General features: G+C 45.7%; 1 protein-coding gene and 1 pseudogene across 9 annotated transcripts; both read right to left on the bottom strand.

The window, feature by feature from the left end:
- Positions 1–210: 210 nt before the first annotated feature.
- On the bottom strand, positions 211–2895 carry LOC112889786 (annotated as a pseudogene).
- A 3580-nt stretch (positions 2896–6475) lies between these two features.
- LOC112888660 lies at positions 6476–15899 on the bottom strand. 9 transcript variants are annotated; one of them, XR_003227884.1, is made up of 8 exons: positions 15744–15899; positions 14800–14824; positions 7642–7711; positions 7385–7484; positions 7208–7245; positions 6938–6992; positions 6708–6859; positions 6476–6637 (listed from the first exon to the last, which is right to left on the bottom strand). XR_003227884.1 is itself a non-coding variant. In XM_025954934.1 (5 exons), the coding sequence occupies exons 1-5, from the start codon at positions 7612–7614 to the stop codon at positions 6599–6601; spliced, it is 345 nt and encodes a 114-aa protein (XP_025810719.1). In that variant the 5' UTR covers positions 7615–7665; the 3' UTR covers positions 6476–6598. The 9 variants fall into 9 exon arrangements, 1 of the variants encoding a protein (XP_025810719.1); XR_003227883.1 differs by lacking the exon at positions 6938–6992 and having other exon boundaries at positions 7332–7484; XR_003227879.1 differs by having other exon boundaries at positions 6942–6992; positions 7208–7484.
- Between the last annotated feature and the right edge of the window lie 272 nt (positions 15900–16171).

The following is a 16171-nucleotide window of genomic DNA, read 5'->3' on the forward strand; positions in this document are numbered from 1 at the left end:
GAACTTCCCTCTATATCCTACCTATCGTCCACGCGCTCTCTATCTCTTACTGTTCATGTGAACAATAGCGTCCCCTTCTCACTCCCTCTCTAACAAATCTATGGCCGTAACATTGAGAATCCAAAAGGTAGTTAAGCGTGCTAAGTACGTACAAACTAACAATAGTTTTACAGAGTTTAATCATTTTTATATTATGTATTATGGTACATCTATTTAGAAAAAATATCCACAATACAAAACATAGAATATTTGTTTTTTGAGGGAACATAGAATATTTTAGGGATACAGAATACTTAATTCCTTTGACTTACAAAGAATATGATTTCACCTTTGTTGAATGTGCATTAGTTCAATAAAGTCTGGTACCTCCTTGGCACCAACATGAGTGGTGTCTTCTTTTGGAACGCCAGGCTCCCTGACTCCTGCATGCTTATATCCTCCTTTGCCACACCCTCAGGGAGTTCCCACTCAAAACAGTATAGCAGGTTGGCCAAGATGAACTCCATGTTAGTCACAGCCATGGCCATGCCAGGGCAAATCCGGCGACCTGAGCCAAACGGCAAGAAATCGAAATGCGTGCCATTGAAGTCAGTGTTTGACCCTATGAACCTCTCTGGGTTGAACTCCTCTGGATCTTTCCAAATGTTAGGGTCCCTGCTGATTGCCCATGTGTTCACGATTATTCTTGTATTTGCCGGAACATCATATCCTGAGATATTAACTTGCTGAATGGTCTCCCTTGGAAGTAGCAGAGTTACGGGAGGGTGCATCCTGAGGGTTTCCTTGACAACCATCTTCACTCTTGAGGTTGGACATATCATCACGTGAAGCCCTCTGTTTGCTTCCTACAACAGCTCTGATCTCGTCCTGTACATTCTTCAGCACCCCCGGGTGTCGGATCATTTCTGACATCGCCCACACCATGGTGACGTCGCTTGTGTTAATTCCGCCGATAAAGGTATCCTGGGAGATCAAGTAGCAATATCTCGATTTGTTAACTGAAAGAAGTTCTGTGCAGTCCTCCAAAATGTGTAAAATAAACGGTACCAAAAATAACTTGGGTTTGGTAACTATTTGTTAAAAATGCTCTAGATATTTGAACTCCCAAGGGGCATTCTTAAAAAGCTAGATTACTATTGTTCTAGAATTATGTTTGGCAAAGTGATGAATATAAAAAGAAACACAGACTATCCAAGTGGAGTATAATTTGCACACCAAAGAACTAAGGAGGCTTTGGAATAACAAACTTTGATATACAGAACAAATGCCTTCTAAGTAAATAGTTGTTTAAGTTGATTAATCACTAATGCAGAGGGTTTGGCAAAATATTCTAAGGAACAAGTACCATTCCTGCTTATCTCAGATCCACTAAACATATCTTTCTGGATTATTGCAACTTACCATAATGGCATGAGCTGGTTCCAAGGGTCAAATATAAATTTGAATGAGCAGCAAGATATGAGTTCCCATGGTTTTTCACATAAGCAGAGACAATTCCCAATCCAACATATGTGTAGAGCATTGATAAATCATATGATCATTCCAAGTAACCATTATATTTGGAAACTAAAGCTCTCTCTCAAGATTAAAATCTTCGTGTGCTACTTATATATGGAGTAGTCCTAACAAAAGACAACTTAGCTAAGAGAAAATGGAAATGTAATTTAAAATGTTGTCATGCTTGGTTGAAGCAGCGGCTGGAATAATTTTGTTCCTTGATTAAAAAAACATATGGTAGAAAAGCTCAAACTCGATTAAGATCGTCATGCTTTCAGACATAATAACTGAAAACTTCAGACTTACAAAGAGCATAGCCTTCACATGGTCACGGATGAAAGGCACCGCAGTTCCGTTGTCCTTCCATAGCTCAATCAGCGCCTGCACTAGGTCCGATCTGCAGTTTTCACCTTCAAGCTTGTTGCAGGTGGTGTTCAGGTGCTGTTCGATGACTGCGTCAAAGAAGGCATCGAGCCTCCTGAATATCCCGTCACGACGGGCGACGAGGCCCGTGAGGCGGTCGACGAGACGGCCAGCGGTGTTGGGGAAGAAATCCTCGGCGGAGAAGCTGCCTAGCATGTCCATCGCTTCACCGAGCATGTCCAGGAACTGCATCTTGAAGTGCTTCGTGCCATAGAGTTTCCCGAACACCACCGTGCCGATGATGCCATCCACGGCGCCGAAGATGTGCTCGTCGAGCGCCACCGAGTTCGGCCCGGCACGCCTCAGGTTTTCAACAAGCTTGTCCACCTAACAACAAGTGTTTGTTGAGGCATTGTAACATTTGATCGAGATGCTAGCTGCACAAGTTTTGCCAGCTCACTGTCGTGGAGAATTACCTGAGCTTCCCTGGCGTCCCAGGCAGCCTGCACGCGGCGCATGCTCAGCAGCTCGAGGATGAAGAGCTTGCGCATCTCGCGGACGTGGTCGCCGTAGGGGGCGAAGGCGACGTCCTTGTACCCGTACGTCAGCCGGCGCGGCCCCGGCATGGCTGGCCGGATGCAGCAATGCGCGTCGTGCGTCCTCATCACCTCCCTCGCCGCCTCCGGCGAGGACACCACCACCATTGGCACGGAGCCCAGGCGCAGCAGCATGACCGGCCCGTGCTGCCTCGCGAGCACCCACAGGCTCCGGTGCGGCAGGGCGCCGACCTGGTGCAGGTTGCCGAGGAGGGGCAGCTTCCGGGGACCCGGCGGGAGATACAGGGCTGGCCTGCATGATCTGGTCCATCTCCTTGACCATGAGAGGAGGATGGAGACGAGAGAAAGGACGACGGCGAGGACTAGAGCTGTAGGGAGTTGCCATTGTTGGGCCAGAGTTCCTGCGAATAGCGCCATGGTCATTCTTGCCTGTGTGCGTTCATTTGTTCCTCACGGACAGAGCGACATCGAGGCAACGTCACGTGGTGACGGACGACAAATATGGTAGATTTGCAGTCCCTGTCAAGAAAGGCAAACTTGAAAAAGTGAAAAATCTTTCAAGGTATTGTTATTGTCGCGAAGCAAAATAGGTCATGGCGCTCTGAATATTTCAGCTAAAAGGAAAAATAGTGTGGACACGGTTTCTGAAATTTTCAGGATATTCGTTTAAAATGGAAAATTTTCAATATCAATTGTTGTTTTAAGGACCACTCATTTTTTTATGATGTGACATATATGATTTCACGTATCTCAGTGATACAATCTGAACCACCCCTTTTGCCTCTACAAATCATCAAAACTCATCATATATATGATGGAGGGTGAATGCAATCTTCTTTTACTTTCTAAACTAAAGAGCGTTGGCAAACAACTTATTAAGGCATTTCCTTTATTAAAAACAACTTAAGGCAAGCCATGACTGGAGCGCTGGGTCCATAACATACTGATGGAAGATGGAAAAAGTATTATAGGTCAGAAAGCAATAGGTTCTCCCAAGCTAATAAGAAACATAACTATAAGATATACACTCTTTACTGACAGTTTTTAATGAGTGATGATCTTATTTTTCTTGAGTCGCTGACAGTAGTATATAAGTTACATCTTTGTCAACAGTTTTATCAAATCACCAAAGTAACTTCCCACAATTATGGTAAGTAATTATTAATGCATTATACATACAAGAAACTGTTGGGCATTTGTAAGGAAACTATTGGGAAAAATTAGTATTCATGGACTTCCCACAAATCGAGTCATTTTTCCATCCAAGAATGCTGAATTTTCACTCGGAAGAACTGTTAGTAGGCAAATTCATAATGCTACACTATAAAATGTGCAGATCGGAATGTTCGGTATAGGACCGAATGGTCCGGTATATGAACTTCCAGAACCTTTGAATGAGATAAATCGTTCCCGGTCTCTGATTACTGGAATATCCGACCGAGGTGTCATGGATTCATGGTCAATACCATAGTATAGCAGCATCAGGAAGAAGCAGGAATCCACTTCTCAACCTGTTCTTATTTCCTCTCTCTCTCTCTCTCTCTCTCTCTCTCTCTCTCTCTCTCTCTCTCTCTCTCTCTCTCTGTGTGTGTGTGCTTGTTTCAGGGTGAGCCTCAGCCCAGAGCCCGCACATTCCCACGCAAGGCCGCCGCGGGCTGAATCTCAGGCAGGGCCGACGTAGCGTGCAGGCCAGCACCCAGCACCCTCTTCTTTGTTCTCTGCTCGACTTCGACGCTGACAGTGACAATGACAGTTGAAAGAGCACTAGAGCAGTGCCCGCTCAACAGTAATCCACTACTGTTCCACATGACAGTAATCACGCTGCTGCCTTTCACTTTTTGGACGTGCAAATTAATTAACACAGCCGGATAACAAGGGACCTCGCGAATCTACCCTATCAGACTGTGGTGCTGCACCATGTGTCAGAGAATGGCTCCGACAATTCCGGTCAGGGCTGATCCTTTCAACGTTGATCGAGTGCTCTGTTTATTCTTGCGGTGCCATCGGAGCAAACGGCGAAGCGAGGGGTCGTCTGCAGCGTTTGATCGAGGCGGCGGCCGAGCTTGCGGCAATGGCCTCGGCGGTGGCGTGCAGTTGGGAATGTTGCAGCGAGGGGGCATGGAAAGTGGCGGAATGGAGGCGGAGGGCGCATGCGATACTCCTGGTTGGTTTTTATACTGCGAACAAGGGAGAGGAGGGGCAGCTTCCGGGGACCCGGCGGCAGATGCACGGGTGACCTGCATGATCTGGTCCATCTCCTTATTGACCACGAGAGGAGGATGGAGAAAAGAGAAAGGGCGACTGTGAGGACTAGAGCTGCAGGGAGTCGCCATTGTTGGACTAGAGTTCCTGCGAACAGTCAGTCATTCTTGCCGGTGTGCGTTCATGTGTTCCTCACGGGCAGAGGGATATCGAGGCAACGTCACGTGGTGACGGACAATATGGTAGACTTGCAGTCCCTGTCAAGAAAGGCATCTTGAAAAAGTGTCATTTTTTTCAAGGTATTGTTGTTGTCGCGAAGCAAGAGGTCATGGCGCTCTGAATATTTCAGCTAAAAGGAAAAAAATACTATGGACACGGTTTCTGAATTTTTCAGGATGTACGTTCAAAATGGAAATTTTTCTATATGACATGTTGTTTGAAGGACCACTCATTTTGTTATGATGTCACATATAGGATTTCACGCATCTCAATGGTACAATCTGAACCACCCCTTTTGCCTCTACAAATCATCAAAACATATCACATACATGATGGAGGGTGAATGCAATCTTCTTTTAGTTTAAGTGACTGTTCTAAATTGAAGAGCGTTGGCAAACAACTTAAAGCATTTCCTTTATCTACTAAAAAACAACTTAAGGTAAACTGGATAAGACCTCCCCTTCTGGCTATGCATCCTCGCTTGGGTCGTAAAGAAAAAAAAAGTATATGAATCATATCAGTTGGTGCTATATAATTAGGACATGCAATGGACTTGTTACTCAGTTCTCGTCCTAAACATTAGAATACGTGTGCAAGCCAATGAGTAAAGACGGTGCAAAAAATTAGGTAGTTTAGTATAGGCATATGCACGTTTATCACCATCATCATCTCTAGCACCACATAAGTTCTTAGCAGTTTTTTTGCTTGAAGATAGGCGAGACCTAAAAGTACATATATAAGTTTAAGTTTTATTTCTAATACACAATCAATGAAAACTAAAAATAGAATGTTAGAATCTAACTTTTTCTTTTAACACTTTTCTTTATCTTGTTTGTAGAATCATCATATGCATTTGCATTGATAACAACAACAATGCCTTATGTCAAAACACGCTAAAAGAAAGCAATTAAGGGCACTACAACTCAGCTACTCAGGTGGCTATCTATTGCACCATGCCTAAATTGGCCCCAAGTGTTTTTTTTCCAAGCTGACTAAATCCATCAAGGGCAGGTCTAATCACATATATTTTACTTATTGTGCGTACAAGAAAAAAAATTTATTGGTAACTCAAAATTTATTGTACAATATTCAAATGATGTGTTGATATTTCCTTTCATTAATATGTTATCTAACCTGCTGGTCAGGGGCATAAGCATGCATAATTTCTTTTTAAGAAGGGGCATAAGCATGCATAATTTCTTTTTAAGAATAAAAAACGCTATATTATAAATATCAAGTTAATAGAAATGTGCAATAACAAACTTGAACCAAAGTGCAGCGCGGGCGCATGTCATCTGCGTCCAACACTACAGGAAAATAGTATAATTTCGTCGGCCAGAAACCGACGAAAATAGACCTAAAGCCGACGAAAATAGCTATTTTCGTCGGCCTGCCGACGAAATTAGTCCGACGAAATAAAGTAGATGAAAATAAGCGCTTTTTCGTCGGTTGCCGACGAAAATAACGATATTTTCGTCGGCCTATGTAGCCGACGAAAATAAATGACGTATTTTCGTCGGCCATAAAAAGCCGACGAAAATATGTGCGTATTTTCGTCGGCTTTTTATGGCCGACGAAAATACGTCATTTATTTTCGTCGGCCACGTAGGCCGACGAAAATAATAGGATCCTGCTAAAAAAAACAAAACGGCTGCATATAATATGGCACACATTTCTGTTCTGATGTACATTTTCAGCTGATCTGCATGAGTCCTTCGCAGAAGAAGCACGTTCTGTGCCAGCATCTCTATGTCTTTTTTCTATCCTCCTAGTGTCCTCACTATCAACAGTAATGCAAGCTACAGAAAAAAATTACGAAAAAGGTGAGAAAGTCTAAACTTAAGATTGGAGTTTGGACAAACTTCGTACCTGTTCATCACTCAATGGAGCAGCCAAATCAGATGCCCGCAATTCAGAGCACTTTCTCACTTCCTGGGAACTATCTTCAGAAAACTTTGCAGAATCATGTTTGCTATCAGTTGGTAAGACCAGTTCTTCTTTCTTTGAACAATCACTGTTACCTGCTGATGACTGATCTTTAGATGCCAAATTGTGTGATAACTCACGTGGTATAGAGATAGAACAAGAAAAGGATGTACCAACTTTTGCAGAACCCAAAGTTGAGCTAGGATGCTCAACAACTGTATGCACCAGCTAAGAGTATAAGCAGATGCATCAGCTATTTTTTTTCTAAATTGAGATCTCCAATTTTTTCAACAAAACAGGAAAGTTATAGCTGTTACTGGGTACACATGATGACACATGAACTAAAGGACTGTGCAAGAACATGATGACAAATCTTCACTTGAAAATAAATGAGTATGCAGGAAAACTAAATTGAGCATTAAGATAATAGCACAAAGGCATACCATCCCCGGTCTGTTGACGGTAAGCCCACAAAATTCCCCTGTAAAAACAAATAGAGAAAGGCAACGACATTCAATTACTGCTTTGTCAACATATGAATGATGAGTAAAAAATAAATCTTCTAACCAATTTCAGGACAAAACAGTGATCATGCACCAGAGAGATGGTCTGAAAATTACAAAGAGTAGGTAGATGGCACCAGAACAGCACAACTTAAGCACCATTGTACTTGAGACCTTGAATTGTACCATTGTACTTGATACTGTGTGGACTTTGAACCTGAAAGTTTAAGCAAGAGGTCAAATCCATGCAAGTTGGACACAATTTCCATTCAAATGGCATAAAGTGCTAACTAGAGCAACTGTGGAACTAGGGTTGAGCAACAGGTGCAACCTCTTAAACTTAACATCGTATCTCATAAATCACAATGCTTCACCTTTCACAACCGCAGCAATCTATGTGCTCCATAAGCTAATACAATTGTAGAGTCTTCTCTGCTCCTTTCCCTGAAATCAATACAAATACCCAGAACATATAGTAGCACCATCTAAATCAATTTAAAAACATATACTGAGCTCTATTCTCTCCAGCAATTTACAAGTAATCCTGCCAATCAGACCCCAACAATGCGAAACAATCAGGCTCAATATATAAAAATTATAAAGGAACATTTAACTGAAGGAGGACCAAATCGTTCAGTCCAATTCCCCTTCCATTCAGACCTTCCAATCAGGCACGGACGCGAACGAACGGGGCTTCGCGTGCACCAGGGGCTGCTCCTTCTTCCCCGCGAATCCTGCTCATCCCCGGGGGGCGTGGGGGGCGCGGGGGCGGCGGGGGCAGCCGGCGCGCGGGGGCCGCAGGGGGGCGGCGGCGCAGGCAGCCGGGGTGCGGGGGCGGCGAGGCGCGGGGCCGGCTGGGGCGCAATGGGGCCGCAGGGGGGGGCGCGGCGGGGGCGGCGGGCGGCGGGGGCAGCCGGGGCGCGGGGGCGGCGAGGCGCGGGGCCGGTCGGGGAGCAGGGGGCCGCGCGGGGGCCGCAGGGGGGGGCGGCGCGGCGGGGGCGGCGGGCCGCGCGGGCGGCGGGGCAGCCGGGGTGCGGTGCGGGGGCGGCGGGCGGCTGGGGCGAAGGGGGGCTGTGGGCGGGCGGGAGTGACGAGTGTGGCGGCTGGCAGCTTGGTTGCGTGGTGACTTAGGGCACACGTACTTTCGTCGGTCTAAAAAGCCGACGAAAATAAACAGATTAATTTCGTGGGTTTTAGTGGGCCGATGAAAATAAGGTGTTTAATTTCGTGGGCCTGTGAGGACCGACGAAAATAGAAGTTTATTTTCGTCGGCCTAGGTTAAGCCGACGAAAATAAGTCGTTTGTTTCGTCGGCCCTATTCAGACCGACGAAAATAATCTAATTTCGTCGGCTTTCACAAACCGACGAAATAATTTATGTATTTTCGTCGGCTTAGCTCAGGCCGACGAAAATAAAGCTGGCTGATGAAAATGACCTGTTTTGGTGTAGTGCAAGCAGCAGCAGGGTCGAGCGAGGAGGCCTAGCCGCCACGTCACGAGCTCCGTGAAGCATCAACGTGCACTGGTTTCTGTGAATAGCTCAGTTGATAGTGTTTCTTGTAGTGGAACATGTCCATCCGGATTCAAGTGAGATGCTCGCAATTTTCTGGATTATTACAGGATTTAACCAGTGCTATTTTTTTATGATTGGCGATGTACCTATCGACAGCAAGCCGTTTGTGATAACTTCGTCAAACTCGAGGATCTGCCGACGTTCAGATGTGCTCGTAATGGTAGAATTACATATTTGTATTCAAAAGGATGAGTGTGCTTGTATATATTTAGACAGTTTGATTTTGTACAATATTTCGATAAAAATAAGCACCGGTTCCACACAACACACCATCTCAGTGCTGATGAGGGGGGACAATGCTGTGTGCGCGTAGTTCATATTACACTCGCTAGTACAGAAACCCTCGATACCCTCAATAGTCCCGGTTGGAAAACCACAATAGTCCTAATTTTCCAACAGGACCGTCAATCCACGACTAAAGGTCCCAACCTATAGTCCCAGTTATAGCAACCGGGATAAAAAAAACCGTGGTGGCTACAACCAGAACTAAATATTGAAAAAAAATTAAAAAAAAAGCTCTACGCCCCCTCTAGCTCTGCTTGCGGCTGACCCCGCCCCACCGCCGCTCGCCACGGCCCCGCACCACCGTTGCTACCCGCAGGCTCGACCCGCCGCCGTGCGCTGCGGATGCCGCCCGCTGGGCCCCGCATTGTCGCCGCGCGCTGCGGGTGCAGTTCGTCGGGGCGCGTGCAGCCACCGCGCCTCGGATCCAGCCTGCGCCGTCGTGCATCGCTCGTTGCGGCCCCACGCCACCGCCGCTCACCCTGGGTCCAGCCCGCCGTCGCGCGTTGGGTCCGGCCCGCCGCCGTGCGCTTCTCGCTGCGGCCTCAGGAGCCGCCGCTTGCCACGGGTCCAGCCCGCTCGCCTGCGCCGCTCGCCCCGTGTCCGGCCCACCGCCGCGCGCCCTCCCCACGGCTCCGCGCCGCCCTGGCATGCTCCGCCGCTCCTGCTGGCTTCACCAGCCGTTAAGGAAGTAAAGAAAGGAAGAGGAAGAGGAGAGGGAAGAGGGTAAGGGAGTGAGGAGATGATAGGATAGATCGAGAGATGAGAGAGATAAGTAGATGGGAGGTGTACGTGGAAAAAGATATAAAAAATGCTACTCAGCTTTTAGTCCCGAAGCTGGCCTCCATCCGGAGCTCATTTTAGTCCCAGTGGAGCCACTAATTGGGACTAATCCGGAGCTCATTTTAGTCCCAATGGAGCCACCAATCGGGACTAATTGGTGGATCTAACCAAGACAAAAGGTTCCTCCCTGCTCCTCTATGGCCCTAGTAGTTGGACTCAGAACTAATGCCTTTATTAGTCCTGGTTCCAACTCTAGCCTGGATAAATGAGGACGACGAGTACTAGTGACTCTAATGCAACCAAAGAAACATGGGGGTGAGTTTATAAAAACAGGATTGTAGTTTTTTTTTGAAGGGCAAACTGTGGGGGAGTTCCCCACAGCACTTCATTTTCATTTATAAAAGGGAGGATTAAAGTTATGTTAGTTATTTAGCAATGAAAGCAGCAAAGGAACATTTTACAACCAGAAGTTTGCGTTTTCAGATTATGTCTATGCATTAGTTAAACTTCAGAAACAGAAGCTTATAGTTTCAGAGAAAGGAATCTAAATCTCAAGATAACATCGAGTAGTACAAAACCAGAAGAAAAACATGTGAGTATACACCATACAAGGTTTCAATGTCAAGTCTTTGCAGCTTATCCATTATATAAATTACCGACCAAACAGCTAATTCAAGAAGATTTTCATATATACAAATGGCATAGACGTCATGCTAATACTATCCACAAGCTTGGAAACCTTTCTATCGATTTAGAACAAGCAAGATAGACGTACACCTATAAAAATGGTGATCCCAATTGCCACACAAGTTTTTGTCGTCGCAGCCTCTGTGGCGCGCTACATCTGCGCCCGGGTGTAGTGAAAAATAAGCAAGGGTCTTTCGCATTTCTCTCGACGGGTGCGAAGGGTAAGGAAGCTAGCCGAGCCAACTAGGATTCGTCTAGGTAGTTGGAACGTAGGGTCTCTAACAGGTAAGTTAAGAGAACTAGTCGATGTAGCAATTAGGAGACGTGTAAATATTCTATGCGTGCAGGAGACTAAATGGAAGGGCCAGAAGGCGAAGGAGGTGGAGGGTTCTGGCTTCAAGCTTTGGTACACGGGGACAACTTCGAGTAGGAATGGTGTAGGCATCTTGATCGATAAGAGCCTTAAGGATGGAGTTGTAGATGTTAGGAGGCAAGGCGACCGGATTATCCTAGTGCGGTTGGTCATTGGAGATTTGGTTCTGAATGTGATCAGTGCCTATGCCCCTCAGGTAGGTCTTAGTGAGAGCTCCAAGAGTCAGTTCTGGGAAGACCTCGATAGCATGGTTAGTACCGTGCCTATCAGCGAGAAGCTCTTCATAGGAGGAGACCTCAATGGTCATGTGGGTGCGACTAATGTAGGATATGAGCGAGTACACGGGGGTTTCGGGTATGGTAGTAGGAATGAGGGGGGGAGGATGTTTTGAATTTTGCGTTGGCCTACGATCTGCTGTTAGTGAATACCCTCTTTAGAAAGAGAGAGTCCCATCTAGTGACCTTCCATAGTGGACAAAACTCGAGCCAAATCGATTTTATCCTTACTAGGAGAGAGGATAGACGTGCCTGCTTAGATTGTAAGGTGATACCTGGGGAGTGTGTTGTCCCCCAACACAAGCTTGTGGTGGCGGATTTTCGTTTTCGGGTACGTGCCCACCGGGACAAACGTGCCAAGATTGCGAGAACGAAGTGGTGGAAGCTTAGAGGGGAAGAGGCACAGACGTTTAAGGAGAGGATGCTAGGCGAGGGGCCTTGGGAAGAAGGAGCAGATGTAGATGATATGTGGCTAAAGATGGCGACATGTGTTCGGAAGGTGGCCTCAGAAGTGTTTGGTGTGAGTAGGGGAGGCAAGCAAGAAGTGAAAGAGACTTGGTGGTGGAATGACGAGGTGCAAAGGGCTATTAGGGAGAAGGAGGAGTGTTTCAAACGCCTTCACCTCGACAAGAGCGCGACCAACATCGAGGGCTATATATTAGCGAAGAGGTCTGCAAAGCGAGCTGTAAGTGTAGCGAAAGGTCAGGCTTTTGATAACCTTTATCAACGGCTAGGTACGAAGGAAGGAGAGAAGGACATTTATAGGATAGCTAGGGCTCGCGAGAGAAAGACAAGGGACATAAACCAGATCAAATGCATCAAGGATGGGACAGATCGACTTCTGGTGAAGGATGAGGAGATCAAAGACAGATAGCGAGAATACTTCGATAATTTGTTTAATGGGGAAAATGAGGGTCCTACCTTCGAGTTGGACGACTCATTTGATGATACCAACAGACGCTTTGTGAGGAGGATTCAGGAGGCAGAGATCGGGGAGGCTCTGAAGAGGATGAAGGGAGGTAAAGCAATGGGTCCCGATGGCATCCCCATTGAGGTGTGGAGATGTCTGGGCGAGAGGGCGGTAGTATGGTTAACTAAGCTTTTTAACCTAATTTTCCGGTCAAATAAGATGCCGAAGGAATGGAGGAGAAGTATATTAGTACCGATCTTCAAGAACAAGGGAGATGTTCAAAGTTGTACTAACTACCGGGGGATTAAGCTGATGAGCCATACGATGAAGCTTTGGGAGAGGGTTATAGAGCACCGTCTAAGAAGATTGACAAGAGTGACCCAAAACCAGTTTGGGTTCATGCCTGGGAGGTCGACCATGGAGGCGATTTTCTTAGTACGACAGTTGATGGAGAGATATAGAGAGGAGAAGAAGGACTTACACATGGTCTTTATTGATCTAGAGAAGGCGTATGACAAAGTACCGAGAGACGTCATGTGGTGGGCCTTGGTAAAACACAACGTCCCAACTAAGTATATTACCCTCATCAAGGATATGTACAAGGATGCGATGACTTGTGTTCGAACATGTGATGGCGATACCAGTGACTTTCCAATTAAAATAGGACTACATCAGGGGTCAGCATTGAGCCCTTATCTATTTGCTTTGGTGATGGATGAGGTCACAAGGGACATACAGGGTGATATCCCTTGGTGTATGCTCTTTGCTGATGATGTGGTGCTAGTTGACGAGAGTAGGGCAGGGGTTAATATGAAGTTAGAACTGTGGAGACACACGTTAGAGTCGAGGGGGTTCAGGTTGAGTAGGACCAAGACCGAGTATATGATGTGCGACTTTAGCCCGACTAGGCATGAGGATGGGGAAGTTAGCCTCGAGGGTCAAGTGGTGGCCAAGAAGGATATTTTCCGGTATCTAGGATCAATGCTTCAGAAAGATGGAGACATTGATGAAGATGTTAGACATAGAATTTCAGCTGGTTGGTTGAAGTGGCGGCAGGCTTCGGGCATTCTCTGTGATAAGAAGGTGCCACAGAGGCTAAAAGGTAAGTTCTATAGGACGGCGATTCGCCCGGCGATGTTATACGGTGCCGAATGTTGGCCTACAAAAAGGCGACATGTCCAGCAACTGAGTGTAGCAGAGATGCGTATGCTGCGTTGGTTCTGCGGGCATACAAGAAGGGATAGAGTCCGGAACGAAGAGATTCGAGATAGGGTCGGGGTGGCACCTATCGAGGAGAAGTTGATCCAACATCGGTTGAGATGGTTTGGACATGTACAACGGAGGCCTCCCGAGGCGCCGGTGCGTAGTGGAGTTTTAAAGCGGGGCGATAATGTTAAGAGAGGTAGAGGTAGACCTAGACTAATTTGGGACGAGACGGTTAAGAGAGACCTTAAGGAGTGGAATATCGCTAAGGAATTAGCTATGGATAGGAACGCTTGGAGACTAGCAATTAACGTACCTGAACCGTGATTTTTGTACTTTTTGTTTAACTCCTAACTCTTCCTTTCGTTTGTGCCCTTTTTGTGTTTCTTATTCTTGTTTTCTGTGGGTTTCATCTCTAGCCTACCCCAACTTGCTTGGGACAAAAGGCTAAGTTGTTGTTGTTGTTGTAGACACTGCCTAAGTTAGCAGATATGTCTATCACTCTATCAGTTAATTTCGTCCAAGAATTAACTATCAGTTCAAAGACACAGCAAAATTAGCAGGCCCTTAAGTTGAAATCGTCGATTTTAAGAACCCAGCACATCTATGGTCCTCACAAAAATGTTGATATACAATTATTTCTTCCATAAAACCTACCATCCTGGAAATGCAACACTGCTTAGACAACATATGTAACACAAAGGAAAAATAATGAAAGAATTGAATAATTTGATTCAGAAATAAAAGGATGCTGAATAAAAATGCAAGAAGATAAATATATAATGATAAAGAATTAAAGATAAACTGAAGAACATGTATGCAAGCACAAATAAACAAAATTCAATCTACTTTTTTCTATCAGATGATAAAAATCATGGTCGTTATTGAGAAGTAAAACAAAACAAAGCTTCTGCAAGCAATAGATGACAAGTTTTCAAAACAAAATTACACTATGGCCATTGTACACAATTAATACAATTTCAGATAATACCCTTTCGAGGATAATCGACAGAGATTTGGTTTCCCTAACCATGGCAGTAACCAGTGGAAACACCAAAAAATAAAAACTCCTAAGCACACAGCTCGAAATCAAAGAACCACGCTATAAGCAAGCAACTCTACCCATGTTCTACACAGCAAGCAAGATGAAATAGCCATGTATGATAAACCCTACCATAGCAGCAACCTGTGATTGTGCAAAAAAAACAAGCACAAAAAAAACAAGCACACTGCTCTAAAATCAAAGAACATAACTGTGTGAAGAAAAGAAGTATCTATTCTCCCTTTTTCTTACCGGTGAAGGATACAATATTCTGCACAACATGAGGAGCCAAAACTCCTAAGCAGACCGCTCTAAATAAAAAAACCACGCTATACACAGCAAGCAACTCTACCCATGTTTGTGTACGATAAACTCTACCATAGGAAACATTGTTCCACCTTTTACCTGATGTGAACTCGTCCCAGCCAACCTACCAAATAACATAAAATTTGTGAATCAGATACACAAACATAAAAAGAACACAAACTAAGACTGCCATCAACGATGTGGCTCAGCAATCCAACCTGTAAGTTGCAACATTGGGAGTTTTCCATCATACAGGATCTGGATCACTTATCCTAGTTACTGATTTATTGTAACCTTTTACCTAAAAGACTCTGAATGATTTGATTACTTATACCATAGGAAACAAAAACATGGATTTCATTCGCTGTGTTACAACAAAGAAATGAAAATTGATTGCTCAATAACTTGCCATGTAGATCTTATATAAATAAAATAGTTATTGAACCTTCATATCCATGATTCCTTAGTCTTGAACATCATTCAGAATCGCATTACTAAACATTCTTTAGTCTTGAACAAAGATTTAAGTTGCTAAGCCTTACTTGGACTCACACTCATGCCTAAACTCTCATATGTGTCAATAGGACAATGTTAGATCTCCATACACTGAGATGTTGCGATTGAAGATGCGAGGAAAACATAAACGACCTGCATGGCCCAATTTGCCAAACACAGGGCGACTCCTAGTCATATTAGGTTATTTTTATGGTGTCCATAAAATGAACGGAAAGTGCACAATCATCTATATTGATGCAGTCCTCAAGTATGTGCAGCATGGTAACCAAAACAACCAGTTTATTGTGCTGTGCTAGTGCTATGTCATGCACCGTATCATGCCTTTGTGTAACAGAAACAGAAAACCATCTTCCCCTAAAACCACAGAAATTGCAAGATCAAGCTAAACCACTTATTGAAAGAAGAAAGAAAAACAGAGAAAGATCAACATTGCCCTAGCTCATCAGCAGTTATGAGATATTCGGATCACAGTATTGACAGTATTTCAGCAGCATGGGCAGATCAGATCGGAGGGTAAGCGCGCTCACCTTGGGGCGTGATAGAAGACTTGGAGTCGAAGCTCCAGCCACGGTAGAGCGAGATTCCGTGGGAAGAGGCGCTCCGGCTGAGGATCTCGGCGCAGTCTGCTGCCGTGGAGGACGAGGATGAGATGGCGAAGTAGAAGCCTCCGGCCCCATTGGAGGAGGAGCCGAGCGGGCTGTTCTCGATGCTCATGAAGCGCTGCGTGTCGGCGGGCCAGGCCGCACCGGTTGGGTGCCGCATGATGCCGCGCCACTAGAGTGTGAAGGCGAAGGCGGCGAGCGTGAGCGGCAGACGCGTGAGGAGGAGCAGCATCCGCATGGCGAAGGCCGCGGCCCCCGCGCCGCCCCGGCTGCTGCGGAGGAGCCGCCCGACGCCCCTGGCGGCGGAGGACACACGGTAGCCAGCCATGGGTAGAATGGGAGGCCTGCCAGTC

This window comes from Panicum hallii, chromosome 4, assembly GCF_002211085.1.
Source record: "Panicum hallii strain FIL2 chromosome 4, PHallii_v3.1, whole genome shotgun sequence".
Lineage (NCBI taxonomy): Eukaryota > Viridiplantae > Streptophyta > Magnoliopsida > Poales > Poaceae > Panicum > Panicum hallii.

Coding starts and splice junctions, on each gene's coding strand:
- LOC112888660 (XM_025954934.1), bottom strand. Junction 6,860..7,207: donor CCGTCAACAGACCGGGGATG/GTATGCCTTTGT, acceptor AGTCATCAGCAG/GTAACAGTGATTGTTCAAAG. Junction 6,638..6,707: donor CTCCATTGAGTGATGAACAG/GTACGAAGTTTG, acceptor TTTTTTCTGTAG/CTTGCATTACTGTTGATAGT.